This window comes from Artemia franciscana, chromosome 8 (genome assembly GCF_032884065.1).
Source record: "Artemia franciscana chromosome 8, ASM3288406v1, whole genome shotgun sequence".
Taxonomy (NCBI): Eukaryota; Metazoa; Arthropoda; class Branchiopoda; order Anostraca; family Artemiidae; genus Artemia; species Artemia franciscana.
In genome coordinates, this window is record NC_088870.1 from 23,091,112 (window position 1) to 23,117,105 (window position 25,994).

Sequence of the window (25,994 nt, forward strand, 5' to 3'; positions counted from 1 at the left end):
TCCTTGGAGGAATCTGTCATTGGGGAAGAAAAATTCAATGAAAAGGGCGCAGGATTTTCTAGCATTACTAAAAGAAAACAATGAAAAATAAATATGAAAACGTTTTTTCAAATGAAAGGAAGGGGTAGCATTGAAACTTAAAACGACCAGAGGTTATTACTTATATGAGGGGTTCTAAAAATACTTTAGTATAAATAGCGAGGTATTTAGGAGGAAATAAATACCTCGCTCTTTATGCTAAAGTATTTTTAGTAATTTCAACTATTTATTCTACGGCCTTTCTGATTCAGGGGTCATTCTTAAAGAATTGGGACAAAACTTACGATTTAGTGTAAAGAGCGAGGTATTAACGAGGGTAAAAACCCCCTCGTATACATAATAAAAATATAAGATTATGAAAGTTTGTTACGTAAGTTAATTCTTAAGTTACGTATATTTTTTACTAATAAAAACATTCGTTAAAAATTAAAAGTTCTAGTTGCATTCTTAAGTAACCGAAAAATTGGAGGGGAACTAGACCTCCTTCTCCACCCCTTATTTCTCAAAATCGTCTGATCGAAACTAAGAGAAAGCCATTTAGCCAAAAAAAGAATTAATATACAAATTTCATTTTAATAATTTATGTGAGGAGAGCCAAAACCAAACATGCATTAATTCAAAAACGTTCAGAAATTAAATAAAAAAAAACTAATTTTTTTAGCTGAAAGTAAGGAGCGACATTAAAACTTAAAACGAACAGAAATTACTCCGTATATGAAATGGGTTGTCCCCTCCGCAATCCCTCGCTCTTTACGCTAAAGCTTTTAATTGTTTTAAAAATTAGAATTGTGGTAAAGAGTCAAACTTTAGCGTAAAGAGCGAGGGATTGCGGAGGGGACAACCCATTTCATATACGGAGTAATTTCTGTTCGTTTTAAGTTTTAATGTCGCTCCTTACTTTCAGCTAAAAAAATTAGTTTTTTTTTATTTAATTTTAATCATAAACAGTTAGAAAATTCTGGCTCTCAGTTGCTGATAACTATTCTTGCCTGTTTGATGAAGCTATGAAAGTTAACCTCCTCTTTACTTTGTCATATCTATGTGAGGCTGAATTTTCGGCCATGATTTACATTAACACTAAGTACAGAAATAAATTGGATATATCAAACTCTCTGCAAAAAGTTGAAGTTGATTATGAAACTGTAATGAAGAAAAATCCGAAACAAATACATTCTTCCCATTGAAATAACTTCGTAAAATAAAAACTTGCAGATTTGGTCATGTAAGTAATTAAAGAAATGTTTAAGTCATTTTTCTTATTTTAACAGTTTTTCATTCATATTGGTAACACTTGTATTACTTTTTTTTACTTCAATTAGAACAAACAAGTTCCACTACTCACAATATTGATTCTCGCGACCACGACCCACACAATGTTCGCTCATGACACACTGATAGGTCGCGACCCATAGTTTGAGAACCCCTGGTATACACATAGTACCTTCTGGCTATTTAAAAATCCACCACAATTTACTCTGAAAGGTCTAACTTAATAATGTAGGCCATTCTTAAGATATTGCTGTGTCAATTTTTTACTAATCTACATGCTCATACTTCGTTTTAATTGAGTTCAACATCCGCCTAAATGTTCCTTGAAAGCTTCACCTTAATGCCCTTAGCTTACGTAGTAGCAAGTTGTAGTAGCAGTAGTAGGATCAGTAGCAGTATGCATAGTACCTTCGGTTTTCTCTAATATCCCCTTCAACACAAGCTGAAAGTTTCAACTTAATGGGCATAGTGTTTCGATTTAGTTCAATAAAGTTTCAATATTCTCGAAATTTTTCACCTTAATACACCTAGCTTTAATAGCAGTAGTAGTAGTAGTAGTATCAGTAGAAATAATAGTAGCAGTAGTAGTGGTACCAGTGGAAATAATAGTACTAGTAGTAGTAGTAGCAGTAGATATAATAGTAGCAGTAGCAGTAGCTTCAATAGTAGCAGTAGTAGCAATAGCAATAGTAGTAATAATACTAATTGTAGTCACAGCAGTAGCATTCGTATTAGTAGTACAAGTAGTAGTATTTTTAGCACTAGTGCTGGTAGGAGCAGTAGTATCAACATATTGCCTTTTGGTCGGACATCCCTCGCATCAAGTTCTGGAAGTTTTAATTTAATACAATTAGCTGTTGCTATGAAATTGCCAATATATACTTTTGATAACCTGTAAATTCATATACTTCCTGAAGTTTTCATCTTAATGCTCTTAGCTTTACTAGTAGTTGCAATAGAAGTAGTAGTTGGAGCAGTACTAGAATTAGTAGTAGTAGTTGAAGTAGTAGTTGTAGTAGTAATTGAAGTAGTAGTAGCAGTAAATGTAACAGTGATTTTGCCTTTAGTTCAATTGATCTTCCTCTTAAAGCATTCTCTGAAAGTTCCAACTTAATACCCAAAATCCATTCTTGAAATACCCGTTTTTGACAATATGCATGCACATAATGACTTTTGATTTCGTTCAAAATTTCTCCACAATATTAGTACTATAGTACAATACTAGCACTTAGCCTTAATAGAGCTAGCATCATAATAGTAGTGGTGGTAGTAGGAAATGTAGCAGTAGTAGTAGTGTTATATTAGTAGTAGTAGTATTAAAGACATAGTATAGTAACAGTAGTATTAAAAACAGTAGTAGCATATACATATTGCCATTTGGTCAGTTAAATATCCCCCTCAGGATACACTGGAAGTTTTATCTTCATATGCTAAACCGTTCCAAAAATATTCCTGATATTTTAACATTCTCAGCCTAACACGTAGTTTCAATTTAAGTAGTAGCTGATGTAGTTTAGTAGCAGTAGTAGTAGCCGTAGCAGTAAAAGTAGCAGTGGTAGTGGTATTAGCAGTAGCATACACATATTACCTTTTGGTCTATTTATCTTCACCTTTTAGTATTCTCTGAAAGTTCCAACTTAACACCCACATTGAGATACCCCTTTTGGCAATCTGCATGCACATTGTGTCTTTTGATCTGATTTACCCCTCAATATTATGTCAAAATTTCACAATCACACCCATACCCTTAATAGTACTAGTATCACAGTAGTATTGGTGGTAGATAACTTCGAATTTTGAACTGTTTTGAACTGTTTTACTTTAGAATTGGTAGTAGTAGAAGCAGTAGCAGCAGTATTAAGAGCAGTAGTAGCACATATATATTGTCTTTCGGTCAATCGAACATCCTCCTTATGATGCTTCAGAAGTTTCATCTTGATATGCTAAGCCGTTCCAAAATTATCACTGATATGCCTGTATCAGCAATCTATATACACATAGTATGTTTTGGTTTATTTCAACTTTCCACTCAACGTTTCCTCAAATGTTCACGTTTTAATTTAGTTCAAAACTCCCCTCGACATTCTTTAGAAAAACTCACCTGAATGCCCTTCGTCTTTTTTGAAAGTAAACGTCAAATATGCCCACGTTTCTCAATTACTATATGTTAAGAATGAAAACCTAACTTGCAGCCATTGCTCTGAGGGCTGGGGGGTTGAAATCCCAAAAGACATAATTACTGGACCATTCAACAATGCTTAAGAAAACAGCTGCCTCAAAATTTTAGTTTAATATGTTTTAGGAAATGATGGGTGTGGGGGAGGAAAGGAGCAGTTGCCCTCCAATCACTTTTGACTCTTAAAAAAGGCACTAGAACTTCCGATTTCCGATCAAATGTGCCCCATCCGAAGTTTATGCGACAACTCCCTTCAACAAGAACCGTATATACCCCCCGAGGCATAGCTTACAACCCTTGCGGCTGGGCTGTGCGGGGTTGTGCCAACCCTAGAGGCTTTATTATATGTTATTTGGACTATTTTGAACAAAATGGCTATCTCAAAATTTTAATCAGCTTGTTTTGGAGACCACAGGACATCGGGGAGGGGGAGTTTAAAAAACTACAAAATCAGTTTTGATCCTTAAGAGGGAACTAGAACTTTCAATTTCCAATCTAATGAGCATACTCTAAAGTATTACGAACATCCCTTCTATGAAAACCTTATATGCATTCGGTGCGTAACTTAAAATCCTTGCGTTAAGGCACTAGGGTGTTGTGACAATCCCAGAGGCCTTGTTATATGATCTTTGGAGTATTTTGAACAAAATGGCTATCTTAAAATTTCTATCAGAGGTATTTGGAGAAAAAAGGATGTGGAAAGGGCTAGTTGCAGTTCGATCACTTTTGACTCTTAAAAAGGGCATTAGAACTTCTTATTACTAACCGAATCAACCCTCTCTGAAATTGTTACGGCCAACCCTTCCATAACACAATTATATGTTAATAATGGGCAAGTAGCATAACTTGTAGCTTTCCTTATACCTTTCCCTGAGAGTTGTGGGGGGTTGACAAAAGTTCTCTGAAGTTTCCCTTGTTTGACAGGATAGTGTCGTCAGCGCAAACATCTATATCATCCCTATAATCTCTGATTGGAATATTCTGTCTTCCGAGAAAACAGAATAGACTCTACTATAGACTTCAGCCGAACTCCATTTTCATTCATCTGCTTCAAACTCTGCTCCTTTACTCGCTTATGCGCAGATTCACAGGGTATGTTATAGACCTTAATAAAGGACTTACTGGCTTGAACAGCACTGTCATGGTATTTGGAAGCATCTCGCAATGCTAGGTCACCGGCTTTGCTCGTTAAATTTGCGAACTTGGTTTAAGACTGAGTTCCTAACTTTTGAAGAGCATCATATCGTTTTGAACCCCAAACAGTTCAAGTAACAAACAGAACACAAAAAGTCCTTTATAGACGTCTGTATTAAGCCAGTAAAAAGTTTACATGAGGTAAAAAATAGCCACTTATGGGTTTCCAAGATTTTTCCGACAATTGTATGGATTACACAAATATATCTTCTGATGTCATTTTGAGGAAAAGATTCTTGGGGTGGGAGTACAAAAGACGAATAATCTCAGAAGCTTTCTCTGGACTCCCGGGAATTCTTTGGGAGTTTACACAGCTTGAAGACAAACTAAGCATCTCGAGATTCTCACATTTCCCCTTGCAAGATTTCAAAATCCCAAAACTGTCTAGTGTTTTTGGCTACACTTTGACATTCTAAACAACTCGAAAACAATTTCAAACAATCAGCGCAATTAAATCTACTCAAACACTTCAAAAATCAAAAGTCAAGAGTAACAGCCAACATTAAAAATCAAGAGTAACATTCAAAAATCAAGAGTAACAGCCTTTATTTTTGATTCCAATGGGAAACAGCTGTGAGGTGGCGGCCCCTCAAGAGTTTCACCGAGGGTGACAGAGATAATAAACAGACTTCGCTTACATGGGATATTTATCATATGAAGGGTTTCACAGCAATATACAGTGACATAATATATGATAAGAATAGGATTTATTATTATTAATTGATTAAACGAACATAATAAAAGAACTCGGCGAGTGTGCACATGGGACAACAATTCTATCTCATGGCTACCTCCTGAACTCATCACTTTTGATTGAAAATCAACATTACCCTTTCAGCTTAGATGGCTCTTTCAGCTTAATGTAGCAGGCTATTCTTAGTGGCGCAAATTAAAAAATGTAAGAAAGAGGGGAGAAGAACTTTTTCAACTTTTTTATGGAAACACAAAGAAAGAACAACATCCAGCAAATATACCTAAAACAGGAGATAGTGCCGACTTCACTCCTTGGAGAAACCGTTGGCTCATCCATCCAAATCCAGTAAGTCTACCTTTATCAGTTTCCAATCATAACATCACTGAGTCTGTCATTTCCTATCATCGATCGCAGATAACTCTTTATATGCCCTAACGCTCATAAGAGTCGTCGATTGCTTGATGATGGCAGTGATTACAACCAAAGTAACAACTAGGTTCGCCAGTTCTAACACTGCGTAATAGGCAATTAAGAGGTCGGATAAAAATCTGTATAACTCAGAGAACATACATTTTTGAAAAATCATTTTTGAAAGGTTCAACTTTGCAAGAGAAATCTGGGATTCTATGGTAAAGCCATTGACACCAAGAATCCTTGATAAGACGTGCAACTTCTACACTTTCTAAAGTAGAAGGGCCTAAGACGGACAAAGCATCGAGCAGCGGCTTATTTTGCATGAAACATTTCGCTTGCAAAACAGTCTGTTACCCCGAAGTACTTATGTTTACCAGAGTTTGATTAAACTGGCTTACTAATATTGCGGTTACCCATTTGGAAATGGCTTGACTTCTCCTACTTCGAGCACTGGTTTTAGATTGTTTCTTAATACAATCTCCATATATTCACCATGGTTTAGGACTGGCTAAAAGGATTTAATTACTGAACAGTATCAAAATACCATCACTACTACTCAAAACGACTCACTGCGCCCTGAGCACCCTGAGAGTAAAACAGTTTCAAACGCTCTCTCTCCGTCCTATATTAAAGCTTCAACCTGTACCCCCTCCCATAGAGTTCCAATTTTCTTTAAATCCTTTATTATGACCTCTGTCCATTCCATTCGGGATTACTTGCTTTTCGTTTGATCCCAGATAGATGGCCAAAAAGTGCAATATTTGGCAATCAGTCATCCATCATCTGCGCAACCTAGCCGAGCTATCTTAAACTTTCATTCATTATAGACCTAGAAATTAGGATGGTGACTTATTTCTATTCATACCTAGTATATCTAAGGAAAATACCCTTCAGTTGTAAAATAATAATTATTTTGATGATATGTGTCTATAACCTGGCCCAGTGACATGACTTAATGAATCCATGTTATATAAAGAGTGACGCTTTAGAAAAAAAAACGAATAATTAGCCATTGTCCAGATAACCACACAAACCCACAAGATCAATAGCAAAAAAATGAAGACAAGAAGAAAAAGATCCAAAAAAACGTTGAGAAGGGTATCTCTGGGGGTTTAACGTATGAAGAGGCATAACTTTACTTCAAATTACGCGTTGGATTTCATATTAACTATTTCTTGAAATGAATAGCTCAAGAAGAAAAACAGTATATAGGGAAGCATTAGGGACAAAATTTGATTCCAATGAAATGACGACTTTTCTAAGACAATGAAAATGAAAAAAAAACTAACTTCGGAAATGAACTTTCCAGAAGCAAAACTGACAAACTCCATAAAAGTAACAATGGAGATACTTATTAAAGAAGATAGTATGTTGGTTTTGTAACATATTGTGCCGATTATTTTAAAGGGGTAATCATAATTTTTGTTATGTTTTCTTGTGCGTCTTAAGATGAATAACCATTTAAACATATTTTAGTATGGGATTCACCCACTAGAAGATCAGACAGGAGGTGCTATTCAGTAAAAAGCACTTCATTTAAAATTCAAAATGTTTTGCGTTTTACTCTTTATGTATTTGTCTTTAATTTTCTTTTATTTATAATTCCTTTAAGTAGCTTCATTGCGTACTTATAGTCCTAAGACTCAATGAAGAGCTTCGTTTCGAAAATATATAATCAATTTCGCCTCTGAATTGGTCACTTGTCTGTTATGTATCCAATAGTTGTCTTTAGGAATAAATAACTTTAAATGTCCCCAGTCGAGGACACTTAGTAAAGAACGATATGATCTCATTATATTTTCTCTTTTTCATAATAAACTTAGTGATCGCGAAATTGCAGTCGTGGATCCTAAGGATGTACCCAAACATAAGAATTTGGGCTTTGGCAATTTATCACAAGAAAAAAAGGACTAAAAGTACTAATACTACTGACAACTTAGCACCTGGCAATTTCAATAAACAAGTAAGACAATTTCAAATGAAATTAGATAATATGATTAATTTGCAATGTTATAGGAGAAAAACTGATGTTTCTCCGTAGATAATAATTAATCAGCATTTTTGTTTACAAAAATAGTTTAAAAGTCAAAATCCAGTCTGCTTAAAGCAAGCAAATTACTGACAGAATTCTATGTTCTTTGGTACCTGAAAAGATAAGTATGCAGTGCTTTAGGGTAGACTGAAAAATGACAAAATCGTCAATCGCTAGATGACGTTGGTGATTTTTTTACACCAGCACAGGCTTCCTTTGCAATAAGTTTGACATTCTCTTTGATTATAGCGCTTTAAGAACTTACCAATGCATGAGAAGCATGGGCGTTATCTTTACAGACTCCAAGAAAAGCTCGTAAAGCTTCTCCTTTCGGAAAGCCAGATACTTTAGTAGCACCATCTCTATCTAATTTTTCTATGACTTTGCATGCTCTTTGAAATCCATCCAGCCTCAAGAAAATCATCAAAAGGTTGCCAAGCGGCTCTCCACTCCAACTGATTATAAAATAAATAATTAGAACTTACTTTGGGCCTGGTGCCAAGGTTGTGGGTGTCAAAGCGTATACACTAGCAGCAAAAGAAACGAAACATTTGACATAAGATGCTAAATGAAAAACAACCTGAAGTGCAGTAGTTAGTTTCTAGTATAGGCAGAATTCAATCCACTCTATGACGTTTCCTACTACATATAATGTTCTCTTGAATGTTTAAGAAAATATAGATGGTTGGGTATTTCAATAATCTATTATAGACATTCTAAACAGACGGCATATTCCGCCTATCCAAGAAATTACCATCAGAAAGTGCCACATCAAACCCAATTTTTTTTAAAGGCAGTTCATCTTTACTTTGGGAATATTTTTTTGAGGCTATGAAGTTTTAAGAATTTAAAGATCTAATGAATGCCATGCGTTTAATTCACTAAAAAAAAAATTATTGCATACAATAAACGGAATAAAGGGAATTCGAATAGACAAAAACCTTAGATTATAACGAAACCAAGAAAAACATTTTTACTACTTCCCTGGTTTTCTCACAAACAGAATATTGATCTTTCTAGATTAGAAAGAAAACTTAAACAGAGAAACCATAGTAAAATTAAATTAAAATTAAAAAATGAAAGTTAGTTTGAAAACAAATTAAAAATGGAAATGAAAGAATTAACCTAAAGTAAAATTAATTTGAAATTTTATTTGAAGACCTGAAAAAGCCAGGCGAACTTCCTTTTTTGCTTATAGTTCGATTGAGTTTTTTTTTTATTATTATTATTATCGTTTTTTTTATGATGATGTCTAAAGTCTAACCTAGTCTAAGTCTAACTGTCTAGTTCTTTTTATTTAGTACGATCCTACTCAACTCTAAATAGAAAAGAATTCCTACTCAAGTAGTCCTATTCAACTCCAAATCACACAAAAGATAGTTGGAAACAATAGACCATTTGGATATTACTTTTTCTACAATAGGAATATTTGTAGTTTACAGATCCATATTTCCATTTGTAGACTTTCATAGCAAATAACAGTAAACACAAAATTGAGAATGAAGCTTGACGCAAAAAGGAATTCTGTAGCACATGAAAAAAAACCTTTTAAAAAGGATACAGTAAGGTAAAAAAGAGAACCATTTTCAGGCTTATTGAAACTTTCGCCTCCTAAAAAAAGAATGTAGGCCGAAGTGCAAGTAATACTAAGCGGCCTGTAGTCCCCTCCCCCGAAATCTTAAATTTTTCATAATTTCTTAGCACTTCTTAGATGGTCAATGAATTATGTGCCATTTCAATGTGGTAAATGATATATACCAGTTATTCACCCAGTAATTTTTCATCTGACGAACTCTCACCCTCTTCTGATTTTATTATCAGTTTGTAAATCTCCGGTAATTTACTAGTAACTGCACTCATCGTAATAAATAATTTCTGAGGACTTATTGAGGATTTCTAAGGATATTGTCCTATGGACTTTTATCTGTATTTTTTATTCTTATTCCTGCACTAAGGACGGTTAAGGGGAGGTCTCGACCAAAATATTTGAATTGTATACTCCGTTTTTTCACTACCTCTTAGTATCCTATTTTTTTCTTTGTAACGACATATCGTTTCGATATTATCCTTTTTTTCTTCGCAACGACTTTTCGTTGCGTACTCTTCGTCGTTAGGAATTCTTCGCATTTGTAGTCAGGAAGAAGATTGTCATTCTGGAAAATTGCAACTAATGCGGCTGTAGACCGGATAACAATGACAGTCTCTAGAAAACAGCGAAGACTTCAACAGCTCTGAGCTAAGAAACGAAGGGAAACGAAAGATCGAGACTAAGCCGGATAAAAGTAAAAAATATAAATGAACGTTGTCGTCGAGCATGAACCTCAACTAAAGGTTCTATCTTGAAGTCTGTAGAAACAGCGGACGCAAGTGACAAAATAAGCACTCTGTTCGACATCGAAAGTTTTTAGACGGAAAAGGTTTGGTTTCTTCGGAAACTAAGTACGATCTGTTACAAGGATGTTTTAAACCGGACAATCAATATCCTTTTCCAGTTCACGATTGCGTTGAGAACAAGGAAGTTTTAAAGACATGGATCTTTGAGACTGGATGAAAATTTCTGCACCGGATAAAGGGCACTTTCTTAAGTTTTTGCCTCTTTTCTTGTCAATTCACAGAAATCATAAGGGGGAGGGATAAATGCATTTTAAACAGTCTATAGGGGGAAAAAATCTTGGGGGGGAGTGCCCTGCCTCCTTCCCTGATCCTAAATTATGTTTTGGGGCTTATCGGGATTCTCACATGCTAAATTATCGTTGATTTTATGGGAGTGTCTTTCCACTCTACGGTTAATTGTATTATTAATAAATAAAAGTGGATACCCATTTCCAAAAAGTATGTCCCTGATAAAGTCTAGTTCAGCTGTGATGTAGGAATCAGAACAAATATTTAGGGCACCTGTCACAAATAGACCTATGAGATCAGCAGCGAAAAAAGCTAGGCTGGCATTAAAAACGTGTTTTTAAATCACTTTCTTTCATTTCAATGAATTGCCTCGTTTCATCACAATTTATTTATCAGTCCTGCTTGAACTTCGCTGAAGTAAGGATGCTGGGACTGTTTTGAAAAAAAAAAGTTCATTTTAGTTTTATTGATTTTATTCTCTTGTAAGTTGTTTTTTCTTATTTGTATAGCTAAGGACGGCCCTTGGACATATGGCCGAAATATTCATTCTAATTTGTTTCCCACTGTCTTGAGAAATTCCCTATTGTTCTTTTTGTTTTTGGTGTTTGTGATGGAAAGGCAGCGTGGTCTTCGTCATTATTTACGTCTCGATTATATTGGTCGGCCAATATGCCGGTCGGGCCCTAATGTTGTTTGGGAGGAAAGTTTTCTGACAAGGGTCAGTCGGCACCAGCCCTATACAGTCAAAATACGGAGCACACAGAGTGCTAAGTGAGGATAAAAAATGGCTTAAGCTAATTATACAATCAGTTCGACGTCAAAGACTGGCATTGCGTGTCAACAAAGACTCAGGGAGACTGACCTTCAAAGAGCGTCTCAGAACCTGATGGAATTTTCTGGATGTTACTACACTATCGCATGAAAAATAACAGAAATATGGAAGATATTTTTGAGAAAAATGCGAATAATGCCCAATATTTTAGCTCAGACTTTCGTCTGGAACAAAATATCCGCAAGCTGAATCTGTACATTGTGTCTTCCACTCCATAAGCTTGGTATTGAAAAACTTGAGCAAGATTCCTGAGATGAAGCACAGCATGATGTTTGATTCAAAAAACTGTAAAATTATTTCTCTTTAGTGCCAAATGCCATCCTTAGAACTTATACTGCTATCAATTTGAAAAGCCTGTTTGAAACTCGATTAGTCTAAAGATACGATGAAATACAAAAATCGAGGGAGTTATTTGTCCAAATGGCGAAGGCCTTGAAGAAATATAGACAAGCGGAAATCCCATGACGTCGTCAAAAGCCAGAAGCCTGCTAAACAACAATATTGAGCTTGGAGAATGTGTTAACTCTAACCATGGTGGATTTTTTTCTTTGACACACTTTGAATTTGTCGAAGCTGCTGCAATCAAGAAACCTACACTTTGCTCTCTGTGTCCAATGCGTGACAGATAATATTTCATGACGTCATAAGCAGGGCAAAAGAGAAGTTCAACAACCGTTTACAGAAGCAGTGGCCGCTTGCAGAGAAATGGAAATGACGAAAGAGAATTCCATCCCACGGTAGAAAATTCTTTTCAATATCCCGTTCCATATCTCGAGTAAAACGAGCGTTGAATTTTATTATAGTACTTCGTCACTTCATCCAATTTGTAGATCTCATAATATCACTCGAAACTCGATTCACAAAGCACACGACCGCTCCAAAAGGCCTCAGCTGGATTTCACCAGCTTTTGTGGTCAAAGAGCCAATTCAGGATGTAAAAGACCTGAATAATTGTTTGCCTCCGATCTAGCATGTTCTGACTTCACCATAAAGGCTGTGCTTGAACTACAGCGAGCTATGTGGCTGAAAGTAACTCCCAGTCTTTTGTCAAAGACCGTCGTCTAGAGCTTGACTGAGTATGATCGAGACGTGTTTCCCAATGTCCATGCGCATTACGCATTTGTCCTGTCACCCCCACATCCACAGAATTTTTATAGAGGTTGTTTTCTTTGATAAGAAGGCTTACAATTTACCTCGAAGGTCCCGTGGATGGACACCAACTAAATGAATAAGTGTTTTTCAATGTTCATTGGGAGATAGCTGTGTCAGTGGACACAATTTTACAGAAGTTCACTCTAAGCTCTTCTTGAAGATTGTAGTTCTCAGTATAGAGTGAGTCCTGATTTTTACGTGTAATTGTTTTGAGGCACCGGTAAGCCTCCTTTGCCTATTTTTTTTTAATTCATATGTATCCCCAATTAAAATTCCTTCGAACGTTCCTGGCTTTGCGCATTCTATTATCCTATTAATTACCGCTTATAACAAATAATTATTTGTTCCATACCTGGCCTGGTTCATCTGTTTCATCAAGAGAACTTAATTATCTCATTAGTTATTTATGGATACACGGTTGCATTGGTTTTTCCAAGTTTTTATCTTTGCATCTCTATACTAAAAAGTGAAGTACAAAAATTTGACAACACTTTTTTAACCTTGACTAAAAATTTGACAATTTAAAAAAAAAGGTGCTTTGGCACATAATCCGTTTTTCTCCGACTTATTACAACCCTTTGTCTACACGATACCGACCCTCGAGTTAAGACAAACTAATCCATTTTATTGAAGTTCACTAGTCTTGCAAATTTGCTATTTTTTTCACATCCTTATTTCTTAGTATTTATTTTTTTCTTGTTTGCCATTATTCATTCATGTAAACATTATATTAGATTCTTTTACGATTTATTTTTAAAAAAAACTTGAGTCGTTCTAGCCAGGTAGATTGATGTCCTGGATTTAGGATCTTATGTCCGAGACGGGGAGGGTTCGAATCCTAGTGTACCCAATTATTTAGTTTGGGACGGGGGTCAGTGGCGTGACTCTGTAAGCTCAGCCAGAGTCGACCGAGCTCTAAATGAGTACTTGGAGAAACCTGGAGAAGTTAAACAGGAAGGGTGTGCGAAAGCACAGGATGGTTGGCCCCCAGCCCCCCATTGCACTTCCTGGCTGAAGTCCCAAGAAACGGAGATCAGCACCACGGGCAGGGACTGTAAAATCCAATGCCGTTTTCTTTACCTTCTTTTATTACAATCTATTCCATAAGTCATTTTTATTTCAATATTCCATTTTGAAAAAGGGGAAGGTGATAAGTATCATTATAAGTATCAATTTAAGGTTCAATTAATTTCGGCTACGCTTTATGATTACAATGTATTCCATATATCATTTTGTTTTCACATATTTCGTTTCGAAAAAAGGGAAGGTGATAAGTATCCCCGTCGTTATTGACTCTTGAAGTTAATTAAACAAAGGGGGGAAGATTGACTCCAAACAAAGTAGGAAACAGGATAGAAGGGAATGTATGGCCCTTCAATTTGGGTACAACAGGAATTTAAAATTACAACTGTAACTAAACATTACCCCGCAGAAACACAAAAATTTTAAACGAATCCGAATTAAGATTCAACTGTAATTTATTAAAAAATCTGGATTTTTTTTAGGAACTACAAGGAAAGATAAGGAAGCAAAGCAAAGTAAAAGTAAAAACAAAAGTAAAGCAACTTAAAAAGCAAAAGTAAAATAGAACAACTTTTATATTATGTGTACTATTCCTTGTTGTCAAAAGCTGTAATATAAACCAAAAAGTTAGAAAGGGACAATTAAATATTTGTAAATATTATTTCCATTCAAGTTTTTACAGTTAGCAATACGAGTTATACCTGTACATCTACATGTGTTAACCTTGAAATAGAACTAGCTACTTTAATTTTTTGGTGTTACTGTTTTGTAGCTGTAGCTGCTATTTTTTATAGCTCTTTGCTTCCTTTTTTTAAATACAGGTTTGCCTATGTTCACTTAATTTTGCTGGGTTACTCTTGATAGCTTCAATTTCTTTTTTTCTCTCTCTCTCAGATGATCATGTTTTTTCATTCTAATTAGTTTTCGTATTTTTTTAATCGGCATATCGAAAATAATTTATCGCAAACATGGCAAATACAGACAAAGAAAGTGAAAAGTCATAACGACCTAAAAACGTCAAAAGCTGTGGAAAAATATGCACCATGCATCCCATCACAATCCTATTTTTAGAACAGATCTAAGCTAAAATTTGAATTCCCATAATGACAGCAAATTGTGCATCGAACAGTGGTAAATCAAACAAGATTTCTGCGTTGCACCAAACGATCTAACCTGAAAAATCGGCTACGTAGGACTTCTTACTAACATTTCCCCAAATTACCACCTTGGGGGACTCTGAAAAACGGCCAAAATGCACGTGGTCGAAAAATGTCTTAAAGAACGGCCAATAGAATCCCTTATCCTAACAGAAACCATAATCAAATAAGAAAAAAAAAATACTTAGACGGAGATCTTTGGTTTTCAGCGTTAAACATTGACTCCAAATTATTCCAAATATCTGTTGCAGTCTTCAAAATTCTTTGACGCATTTCATTCTCAGATTCTGTCACACTTTCTGTTACCGGTTTAACGTTCTTAGCCAGTGAGGAGAGGATTTGGTATGCCAGTTTTTCTCTTTGCGTTTTCTCATACAACCTCGCATCAGACCAGATTTGAGGAATATGTTCTATAGCTCCGTGAATATCTATCGATGTAATTATGTCCTGAGAAATATCAATTCTCAGTTAGTGTCTATTAATGTAAAGTTTTCTTGAATTAATTAATTAATTAATCAAATTTAAATTTACATGTAAATTCATCTAATTAATCAATTTTAATTAATCCAAATCCAAATTAATTAATGCACTCATTAATTGATTAATTCAATAATTAATTAAATTAAAAATTAATTAAATTAAACAAATTAAATTAAACCTGATAAGCCTGTTTTTCTCTTTACATTTTCTGATATGACCTTCCACCTGACCAGACTTGAGGAATATTTCTATCGTTCCATATTTTATATCTATAAAAGTAATTATGTCCTGAAAATATTGTCAATAACATTTATGAATTGGATGTTATTTTTAATATCATTAAAAACATTTGACTTTTAAACATCATTTTCCCCAACACAAAAAAGCATGTTAGAGGAGGGTAAAAATAAGGTCTTCCAATTTTCCCACAATATACTTTTAATATATTCAAATTAGAAAAAAAGACTGTATAATCCATATCGTTTAGCTAAAAAAAAATGAAGCTTTGTTTCAAAATATAGGATATAAAACTGTGATGAGTACTTTTTGAACTAGCAACACTGGAATAATGTTTGTCATTGGCAGTCTCTCAAAGTTTTAAAAATTATTATTTCTATTGTGATACACTACTTAATAGAGCATGATTTACTCCTTTGTAAAGCATGATTTACTCCATATTTACTCCTTGTCTTGCCTCATTTTGCCCACTTAGACCTTTGCTCGGGCTAGTTTCAGTTTTGTACTTCCTTACAAAAATACATAAAAAAAGCTGGAAAAAAAATCGTAGATGGCATATAGTGTACCGAATCGATATTTCAGTTTCTGGGTCTTTTTTATGGGGACAGGTAGCAAGCCTTTCGCCCTATCTTGCGGCAGCGGGAATCAGACACTGGGCCCCGTATTACCAAGCAGAGCATCAATCCACTGTGCAACAAGGTTGATAGCTTAAATATGAGATATTTATGCAAATACCGTGTCTATCATGCCGTTACATTTCCAGATATATAGTTATACTTAGATACAAAGGTTTGTATATAGTAAGTAATAAAGAATAGTAAGTAACAAAGTAATAAAGAATATTTGTTCCTGAACAAGGTAATAGTAACTATTCCCATCACCGAAACTGAAAATTTAACGTTTACAGTTACTCTACATAAAAAAATAAAGTAGCAGAACATTCAAGTTGGCCTCCTAACAGAACCTTAATTATACATTTTACGACAGACTGAGCCATAGTCGCCAATTGTCGAGGTGTAAAAGTAAATTGAGAGTCCATGCCCCAAGAATCACATTCGATCCTGTTTGTATTTGCCCATCCCCGAATTTGAATAATTGAAGTGTAAGCAAGTATGCATTAGTAACAGCAAAATACGAAATATCATATTTCAGAAAAACAATTACTTTCCATTTTGAGAGAACAGGGCTAAATTATTTGACGTCTAAGTCTGTGTGAAATTAATCTGTTTTGGAGAAAACTATAAATACGAAATTAGTGTCTTTACTGAGATCTGGCGTTGTTTCTACCTAATTTGCAAATGTTGAAAATTCAATGGTAATGACAAGTGTCAATTCCACAATACAAATATTTAGACAGTTTTTATAGCTGTTCCATTCCACTGTCTTATGAAAAATAAACCCCATTTCTTTCTGCGTCTGAATATGAACAAAGAATGTGGCCTTTATGGTTATTTATTGCAGGTGATCCTCTAATTTATCCCCCACTGTCAAATCTTTCGATTTTACCATCCTCCCTCCCATTAGAAAGAGTCCACCCGTGGCAGTTTCCAGCCAATGCTCCCCTGATATTATTCCAAAAGATTTTTGACATTCAAAAAATTATGGCCAAACAACACACTTTTTGCGTTTTAAGCCCCTCCCCTAGGAAATTCTCTACGAGCCACGTCCTAATTCAGCTCTTTTTCGAGTCTTGTTATTGTAACGAAAGTATATTTATTGACTCGAACATCCTTCTCAACTGGTAGCACTCTATATGGGTTCTATATAGAGTGCTTCTATATTGTAACGAAAGTATATTTATTGACTCGAACATCCTTCTCAACTGGTAGCACTCATGTTCTTCATATACACTCAAGCTTGGACATTCAAATAAAACTATAATATCGAGACAAATATTTCATAACAGCTTCTACTAACCTCCATTACACTTAATTCTGGGTTGTAAATGTGCGGCACAAAGGAATGGTAAAATTCCATGAGATTATCAATCGTCTCTGTCTTTGCTACCAATTGAAAATAGTATCGACTGTAGAAAACAAAATAATTAATTACGAAGAAGTTTTCAAGCATTTTAGTTCAGTCAAAGCACATTAAGTTCATTTCATGACACGTAATAGTACTAGTGAACTAACAAAAAAGTCATGACACCTAAAAAAAAACATTCATAAATTGAAAAAAAAATCCCAACCGAGTAAGCCATAAATTATGTGTTCTTTCCAAATAAAAAAAAGGGAAAAAAGAAAAAATATATGCCTGACGTTCTCGTCATTGTTATAGAATTATAACGATAATAATTAATAATTTTTTGAAGATCAAAAATATTAACTTGTTTTTACTTTTTAACTGTTTTGGGGAATAATTTTCTAATATAGGCTCGGGATTGTAGCATTATCCGAAAAAATCGTCAGTTTTTATGGTCGCCTATTTAAACACAATGATGTAATTCGTAAAACCTAATTAAATTAAGACCAAACTGCTATTTAATTAAGATTAAAGCTTCAATTCTAATGTGCTACCAGACATTTTCAATAAAGCATTAATCTACCAGAGGTCAACATACTGGCAACAAGTCATCTGTTTCAGTAGCCTTCCAGAAAATCTCAAAGGTTTTGTGTGAATTTGAATGGTCTTATCTCATCCTATTCCTCTCACTTAGTTGTGGGCTATTTAGTCAAGCTATTCTACGTCCATCTCGACAAGTAGACAAAGAAAGAGTTACCTATTATATAATACTGAACTATATAATTTGGCTATGATCATTAGAGACAGTGTTGTTTGACCAATTGTCATTCTATTCATCTATGTCAACGCACTCAAATTTCTAGCTTGAATATTTTAGCTGTTTATTCAATTACCTAGATATGAACACACCCATAGAAGCTCACTTGATTTTATATAGATACTAGCAAAGAAACTTCTCTCTTTTGTTTTTTTATAAATCCTTTTTTATTCCAAGTCAAAATGAAGTCCTCTTGATAATAAAAAGTGGAATCAAAGCCTTCGTTCATAAACAATTGTTTTCGACACATTAATACCAAGATTTACACATAAAACTACTTTTAATTCATTTATCCCAAAATACCAAGCAAATCTTCCTTCCTTTTTAAAAGCCATTTACAGTGAGATTTTACTCGAGTTTCAGCTAGTGTTAATTTACACCAATTCGACTTTTAATAGAGTTTCCTAATTGGCTGAAAAATCTTACGAAAAAAAATCTAACTGGCTCAGAATAGCAAGATTGGCTCACTCTCACAACAATCTTAAACTTGAGCAGCTTACTTTCATAGCACCATGGGCAACATACCAAACTCCAAAATATTTTCTCTTACTCTTAAAATATAATGTACAAAATTATGAACATGTCTTGAGTATTTAGTATTTCTCCAATAATACAAAAAAGAAAATTTGGGATAGAAAGTGAGATGGCAGATTTAACCTGTTTTTACTTTTCTTATTCAAGAGGAGTGGGAAGCGTAAAGATATAGGCACGTAAGAAATAGTAATAGCTGACCATACACACTAGGGAATACAGAAAGAGCTCTCTCACTCTGGCTGAGATCGGTCCAAGTACCCCCCCCCCCCCAACAGTATCAGCAGCTTTCACCAAGAAGCTTATAGCGAGGAAAACTTATTGAACATTTTCCTTAGCTGGTCATCTGCCATACGAATGCTTTCCACTACCGGTTATTCCCAAAGAGCTATCTTTTAATTCTCTAAAAGGATATTTCAGTCCCTTTAGATAAAAATAATTATTATTAGGCTAGATAATTTCGTGAACCTTATGACAAAAGAAGACACTACTTACTAATAAATAGATTCTCTTAATGCACCTCCGATGAATTTTCCACCGCCATGTTTTATAAGGAGAGAATGTATCCTATGCGCTAATGGCAAGTCAGCATGTTTTTCATGACATATTTCCATTGCTTTGAAAAAAAAATTCACATCATTCATGTCACCAGGATTAATTTCAGTGAGTCCCTCCAAATATTGAACAATTTCTGGCAGCAGTGTGCTACCGCTTACTCCTAAAACCAAAGAAAATTTATGAATAACTTTACGTCTTTATTTTCTTATAGACTTGTTTTCCCTACAAATTTAATTCAGGCTATCACAGGTGTGACTAAAGATACAGCTTGGGAAGGGGGGGGGGTCCAAATCCTATTGATCACATTTATATACTTAAAGATAACAAAGGCAAAAGTATAAGACTGTGAAAGTTGAATTTAAGAACTGACCTTTTAAAGTAAGTTTTGTATTAATTTTTTTAGACCTCTTTTTTCTTATAAACTAATTTTCAGGAGCATTCTAGCTCAGGTTTTCATAGGTTCAACTATAAAGCCCTGTTGAAGAAGGGGTGGTTAAATTCTATAGTCCAGCTGTTGTTCACAATCACATGTTCATGAAGAGCCAAGTCAAGGGTATTTTACTGGTAATATTCAAGTTTTTTTTTTCTAATCTTAAAAAAACTTTATAATTTTTTTCAAGTCTCTTTTTGCCTTTAATACCTAATAGAACCAAAAAATCCGTAATTACTTATTTAGAGTTTGCCATCTGTTAGTACTATTATGTCAGACAAAGCAAGACCAAATGGCCGCGAATAACACCATAAACAATTCAAAATAGCACCCATATTTTTCTTTTGTAATACCAAAATGAGTCAATCGAAGTAGGAAAATTTTATATTTTCATAAGTTATTAGGGACAAGTTACTACGAAACAAAAGTAGGGGAGAAGGAGGATTTCTCTGCGCATACACCCATGCTAATTATGATGTAGTCTTTTGTTAAAAAACTTAACACGTTAGCCTAAGTAATAGTAGACTTAATAAATATGAAAAATTACAAACATAACAAAAACATGTAGAATTTTATGCTCCTTCCGAATTCAGTTTGTAATTGCAAAAAATTGTTAAGTAGCATTTTCTATCTTTCTTTTTTCTTTTTCTATCTCATTATAATCTATAACTATTGCTAAGCTAGACTAAGCTAGAGCTCTAACTTTAAAAGTGACTTTTGCTGGAATGCTTCCCAAGTGGTACGTAAAATTTTTCGACATTCCATTCTAGTGACCAACTCCTCATTTGACTACAACATTGTTAACGAATCGATTTACATTAGCTGGGTCCTAAAAGAGGATTTAAACGCGACATAATAAGTTTTGTTCCTGAAAATATCGGTCCAGGAAGGACAGTCTGGATTAATTTCCATAAATTGCAAAATTCTAAAGCAGAGGTCAAATTTTTAAAGGATTTGAGATGTCAAAGTGTTATTATTTAGTTGTTAAATTTTGAACAATATTTCAAACACGAGTTTTGCAATTTATCGTAATCTGTTTAAAATAGTTAAAGTCTATGCACTTGTATCGTACATTTATCTAAGCCCATCTCTACATTACCATCTCTGCATTACCATCACAGCCATGCAAAGTTTGATATTCTTTATCGTTTCTTTTTGCTGGGAAAATTGTAGGCTATCAGTTTTGTAAGGCTGTTTTTAGTACTGAAATATATATTACGTCTAGCATAATGTATATTCAAAAGATGATAAAAAGATGCCAAACAAGGTTCAATCCCAAGACTTCTGAATTCAGTGAGTGCAGATAAGGAACGGCTAAGACTTATTCGAAACAACGACACTTTGCTTAAAGCACTCAGGATAGCGTTCAGGGTTCCTAAATTTGGAGCTACTCCGTCTTCAACCATGTTTCGCAGGACTTCCTGAAATGAAACAAACCATGTTAAACAAATTTTTTTTAGTACCCGATAAACTTAAATAGCAGGTCATCTTAATTTAAAAGTGGTTAAGGAAAACAACATTAGAAAATCACTAAAGACAAATCACCAAAAACTGAAACTTCATGGGAAGGCTCGCTGAAGAACATGATCGATATTATGAAGTAGTGTTAGCTACGGATATGAAGGTAAACTTTTGATTTTTCAGGAACACATTGAACACCTTAGGCAATATTTTCTTTACGATTTGAGCTCGGGGCAACGGTCACTTGATAAATTACAGTTGAAATCACCAATGATGAGACAAAGTTGAAATAAATGGTGCAGTAGTTCACGAGGAGTCTCCAAGGATTTATGGGTCGCTACAGAATATAGTATAGGGGGTATATCACTATTCCGATCCAAGTCAGGGTTATACAATGACCATTGCCTGAATTCAGTTAGTTTCTTTCACCATTCCTTTGATTCATCGTAGAGGTAATGCACGCCAAAACTAGTTCAATACCCGCCAGGGCTTCAGAAGGGTCCCAAATCATAAACCTGGGAAGTGCTTTTTTCTCTTTCGAGCACTTAAGAAATAATTTTGCAATATCCAAGATATTATCCTTATCATTAAGGTACTTTACGCATGTATCATTACAGCCGATTTCTTTATATAATAACCTTTCTCCCTCAAGAATCGTTTCTTTAGAACAAAAAACCCCACATTGCTCTTGACAAATTTACAGTTTTCACGCCAGCATACATGCTTCGGCTAGTAAAGTTCAGTATAGGATAATACAAAATTGATCGAAAGCCATCAATATTGTCGTTGCATCAGTCTTCGATCAAGGTCACCAGGTTGGTCAATATATTTCTGAAACCATTTTGAGAGTTCTTTTTCTACTGGCTGTTATAATAAACTCCAAAACACTAGTAAAAAAATATAAAAATGACCAGAGAAAAGTAGGGTAGTCTGCACAATACGAATGATAGCTTGTAATAAGAAAGACATCTTTGACAGAGTAGCCTACCATGGTGAACCAGTTTACGTGAATATAAAAAAAAGGAGAAAAAAAGTTTCGGATTTCGCATTTAAGTATAAAAATAAGCAGACCTGCAAACTATTGTTTGCAGGTATAGAGCAAATATAATTCGTGTACAAGAAGATTAAAAGAAACCATGCCTTGTTCTTCTTTATTAGTAGAGATAAGACGATTAGTAAATACCACACCTTCCTCTCCTTTCTAACAAATAGCAATTCTATGATACCGAAAAAAAAGAGCCTAAGAGCATTGATGCCAGCCCAGCTGACAGCAAGTTCTTTGGTCCTTTTAGTCCTCATTGTAATTCGTTTTTTATTATTATTATTATCCTTATTATTGTAAGGAAATTAGTAAATTACATAATTTACGACCCTTGTCCCGGGGCTATGGGGGCATAACAGTCCTGGAAGTATAGCTATTAGACCTTTTAACTGGTTTGAGCAAAATGACAACTCCAAAATTTCGGTTCGTGTTGAGCAGATGGGGCACCTAAAAAGAGCAAGGAGGGAAGATGGTTTGGTTACCCTAATATCTCTCTTCAAAATCTCCTCAACGTACGTTGAAATTTTCAATCGCTCTTTAGATTTTGCTGATATTCTCTTTTCACAACCAGCAAAGCGCATAGTGTCTTGATTGTGTTCGGTATCCCCCTCAACACTTCGTGAAAGTTTATTTTAATACCCAAAAGTTTTTTGGATACCCAGGATCAGACATGCCATGTTTTCCAATAAAATCCTTAAATGTTTACAATGGGCAAAATGCTTAACTTATAGCCCTTCTCCAGAGACTGGGGGGAAGTGCGTAGACCCTGGAGTTATTTTGCGTAGTTATATAGCCTTTCAGCTATTTTGATCAAAACGGTCATCTCAAAATTTTGGTCTGATACATTTAGAGGGAAAAGGGTGTGGGGAAGGAGTGGCTGGTTGCCCTTTGATAACTTTTGACTCTTAATAAGGGCACTAAAACTTTCGATTTCCAATTAAAGTTTATACGACCACCCCTTCTATAAAAACCTTATATGTTAGCAATAAGCAACTTGAGTAACTTACATCTTTTGTCCCGAGGACTGAGGAGAGTGTTTGTTTCCCTTTGATCACTTTATAATCTTAACTAGGGAACTAGTACGTTCTATTTCCAATCAAATGAGCCCCCTCCAAAGTTATACGACCACCTCTTCCACAAAAACCTTACGTGTTAACAATGGGTAACTTGCAAAAGTTACAGCCCTCTCCCCGGTGGCTGTGGGGGATTTTTCAACTCCTGAGTTGTAGTTATTTGACTTTTGGACCACTTCAACAAAATGTCTATTTCAATATTTCGATATAACGCCTTTAAGGGAAAACGATGTGAGAGGGGAGGGGTGGTTACCCTCCAATCATTTTCGACTCTTAAAAGGAGCACTCGAACTTTCGATTTCAAATCGAATGAGTCCCCTCCAAAGTTTATAAGACCACCTATTTCGGAAAAACCATACATGTTCATAACGGGCAACATGCATAAGTTACAGCCCTTGCTCCAAGGCTGTAGAGGATTTACCAGCTCCTGAGTTGTAGTTATTTGACTTTTGTATTATTTTGAACAAAATGGTCATCTAAAAATTTTGATCTAATGCATTTGGAGGGAAAGAGGGTGAAGGGAGGTTACCCTCCAATCACTTTCGACCCTTAAAAAGGGCACTAGAACTTTTGATTTACAATCGAAAGAGCCCAACTGCGAAGTTTATGCGACCACCGCTTCTACAAAAACCTTATATATTCAGAATGGGCAATTTGCATAACTTACAGTTCTCCCTCCCCTGGGGCTGTGAGAACCCCGATGGCATAGTTATTGCCTTGGGACTATTTTGAACAAAAGAAGTATCTTCAATTTTTGGTCGGATACAATTGGGGAGACGAAGGTTTGGGGGTTAGTTACCCTACGTTCACTTTTGACTCAAGGGCACTAGAACTTTCGATTTCCAATCAAATGTATCACTTTTGAAGTTTACACGATAACCCCTTCCATACTAAGTACCTCTGGAAAAAAATAATGATAAAGCATTGAAGCCTTATGGCCTTAACATAGGCAATGCTATAGCATTGTCTCTGATTTGCTAAGCGTTATGCAAACCTACCCAAAATTTATACATCTATGACGGAGCAGAGGCTTCTTCAGATTTGGAACCAATTCTGCGTGATCTTGTCACTTGCGCATTACAGTAAACCAGAATATACTTTCTATTTAGAATATTCTCCTATTTTTGTTCTTTTCGAAAATCATTGCTTTATTTCAATATCTTGAAGTATGGTGGCAACTTTTTTACTTATTTTTTGCCCTCTTATAAATGAATTCTGTGAAGAAATAAATTCTTCCCTTGAATGAATATTGTGAGGGAAATAAATGAAGATTTCATTAGTTCTTAATATTAACACCTGTAGAAGCACTGAACGAATTTAACACTTTCTTTTTCTGAGAGTAGCATCTGCTGACAAAAGTTTTAAATCCACTTTGTTTGGGGGGGAGGGGACTTACCTCTAAAAGTTCCCATCTGAGATTGGCTTCTTCTTTCAAAATTGGGACAACGGATATAATACTATTATATGCTTCTGTAGAAATCGTTAGTTTATTCTCACGCATTTCATTGTACAAATTCCAAGCCCGGCTCCCCTGAAACGACAAAAATAGTATATAATAATGAAACAGCTTGCAGCGAAGCAGTACAATAATTTATTTCAAATCAAATACAAAAAAGAAAAATCCCCAGCACGCCAACGGATGAATTTGTGACAGGAAACTACTAGAAAAAGATGACGAAAATAAATAAATAAAATGGAATAAAGTAAATAAAATTAATTTTGCAAACAATTTGTGAGTTAAACCAGGCACCCATGTAAACTTATATGCAACCTTACACATACGTATAATTACATGTCATAACCGGGAGAATAACCCTTTTTTTACACCCAAACATATTATTTCATATCAAGTCCTCTTTTTGTCTCCATCACTATTACCAAGTAATAAATTTTTGCAGTTTCAATCAGGCCAAAGAAATAACAAGAATTAGAATTACATCAAATTTTATTTTCCGAAATTCTATTGCTATCTAGCCCTTAATAAAAAGCTTAGGTGGTAATAATAGTCTTAATAATAATCTTAGGTGGTAATTAATTAAAATTAATGTAGTGTAACATTAATTTTACACAGCAGAGTTGTTAACATTATAACTTGAAGACCCGATATTACTAGAACTATTTACGAATCAGCTCAGTACCGAACCGCCTCAGGAAAACATACCTACGGAGACTCCTCCGACTCAATGTATTCAGATCTTCTCAAAACGTGGAGGGCTGAATATTTACTAGGCTATAAATTCCTCAAGGGGGTACCACTCCAAAATGTCAGCCCAAAACACAGTTTACGTAATGGTTCTGGTTAAGTGAACTTGTAAAAATTTATTTCAATTTAGCCCAGAGCACATACGTTCGGGAAGGGGAGGGGTGGACTCATGGTTCGTTTCTTAAACAATTTCTGAAAGCACACTCATGACAAAACAAAAAATTGTAAAGAAGAGAGAAACGAGGACAATAAGTAAAAACAGAAGAAAAAGCTATGCAAATATTTCGGTTGAGACCTCCACTCAACCGTCATCAGTGCAGAATAATAATAAAAAAAAATACCGATAAAAGTGCAAAGGACAATATAAAAACCAAACCTCAAGATATACACTGAAACTAAAATAAAGACACTTTCGAAGTAACGATAAAAGGGTAGCTGGTCTCACGCAAGTTTTCAGGGAGGCAGTTGAAATAAAAAAGCACATTCACCTAAAGGTACTAAGCATAAAGGTACTAAGACACTGGAGGAACTATTCTAAGCCCCATTTATGGTGATTAATTCCAATCGTTTTTATATCCATCCACAAAATTATATTT

At 34.9% G+C, this 25,994-nt stretch overlaps 1 protein-coding gene across 3 annotated transcripts in view; it reads right to left on the bottom strand.

Annotated features, from left to right (window-relative positions):
• Nucleotides 1-25,994, bottom strand: part of LOC136030153 (small ribosomal subunit protein mS39-like) — a 136,211-nt gene that overhangs the window by 88,087 nt on the left and 22,130 nt on the right. Inside the window, exons 7-12 of one of the 3 annotated variants that reach the window (XM_065708860.1) lie at nt 24,592-24,726; nt 20,839-21,040; nt 19,127-19,349; nt 17,239-17,347; nt 14,789-15,051; nt 8,084-8,273 (exon numbers count right to left, since the gene is read on the bottom strand). In XM_065708860.1, the coding sequence (XP_065564932.1) occupies nt 8,084-8,273; nt 14,789-15,051; nt 17,239-17,347; nt 19,127-19,349; nt 20,839-21,040; nt 24,592-24,726 (1,122 nt within the window). The remainder of the gene's footprint in view (nt 1-8,083; nt 8,274-14,788; nt 15,052-17,238; nt 17,348-19,126; nt 19,350-20,838; nt 21,041-24,591; nt 24,727-25,994) is intronic. The other 2 variants (XM_065708861.1, XM_065708859.1) reach the window with 2 other exon arrangements.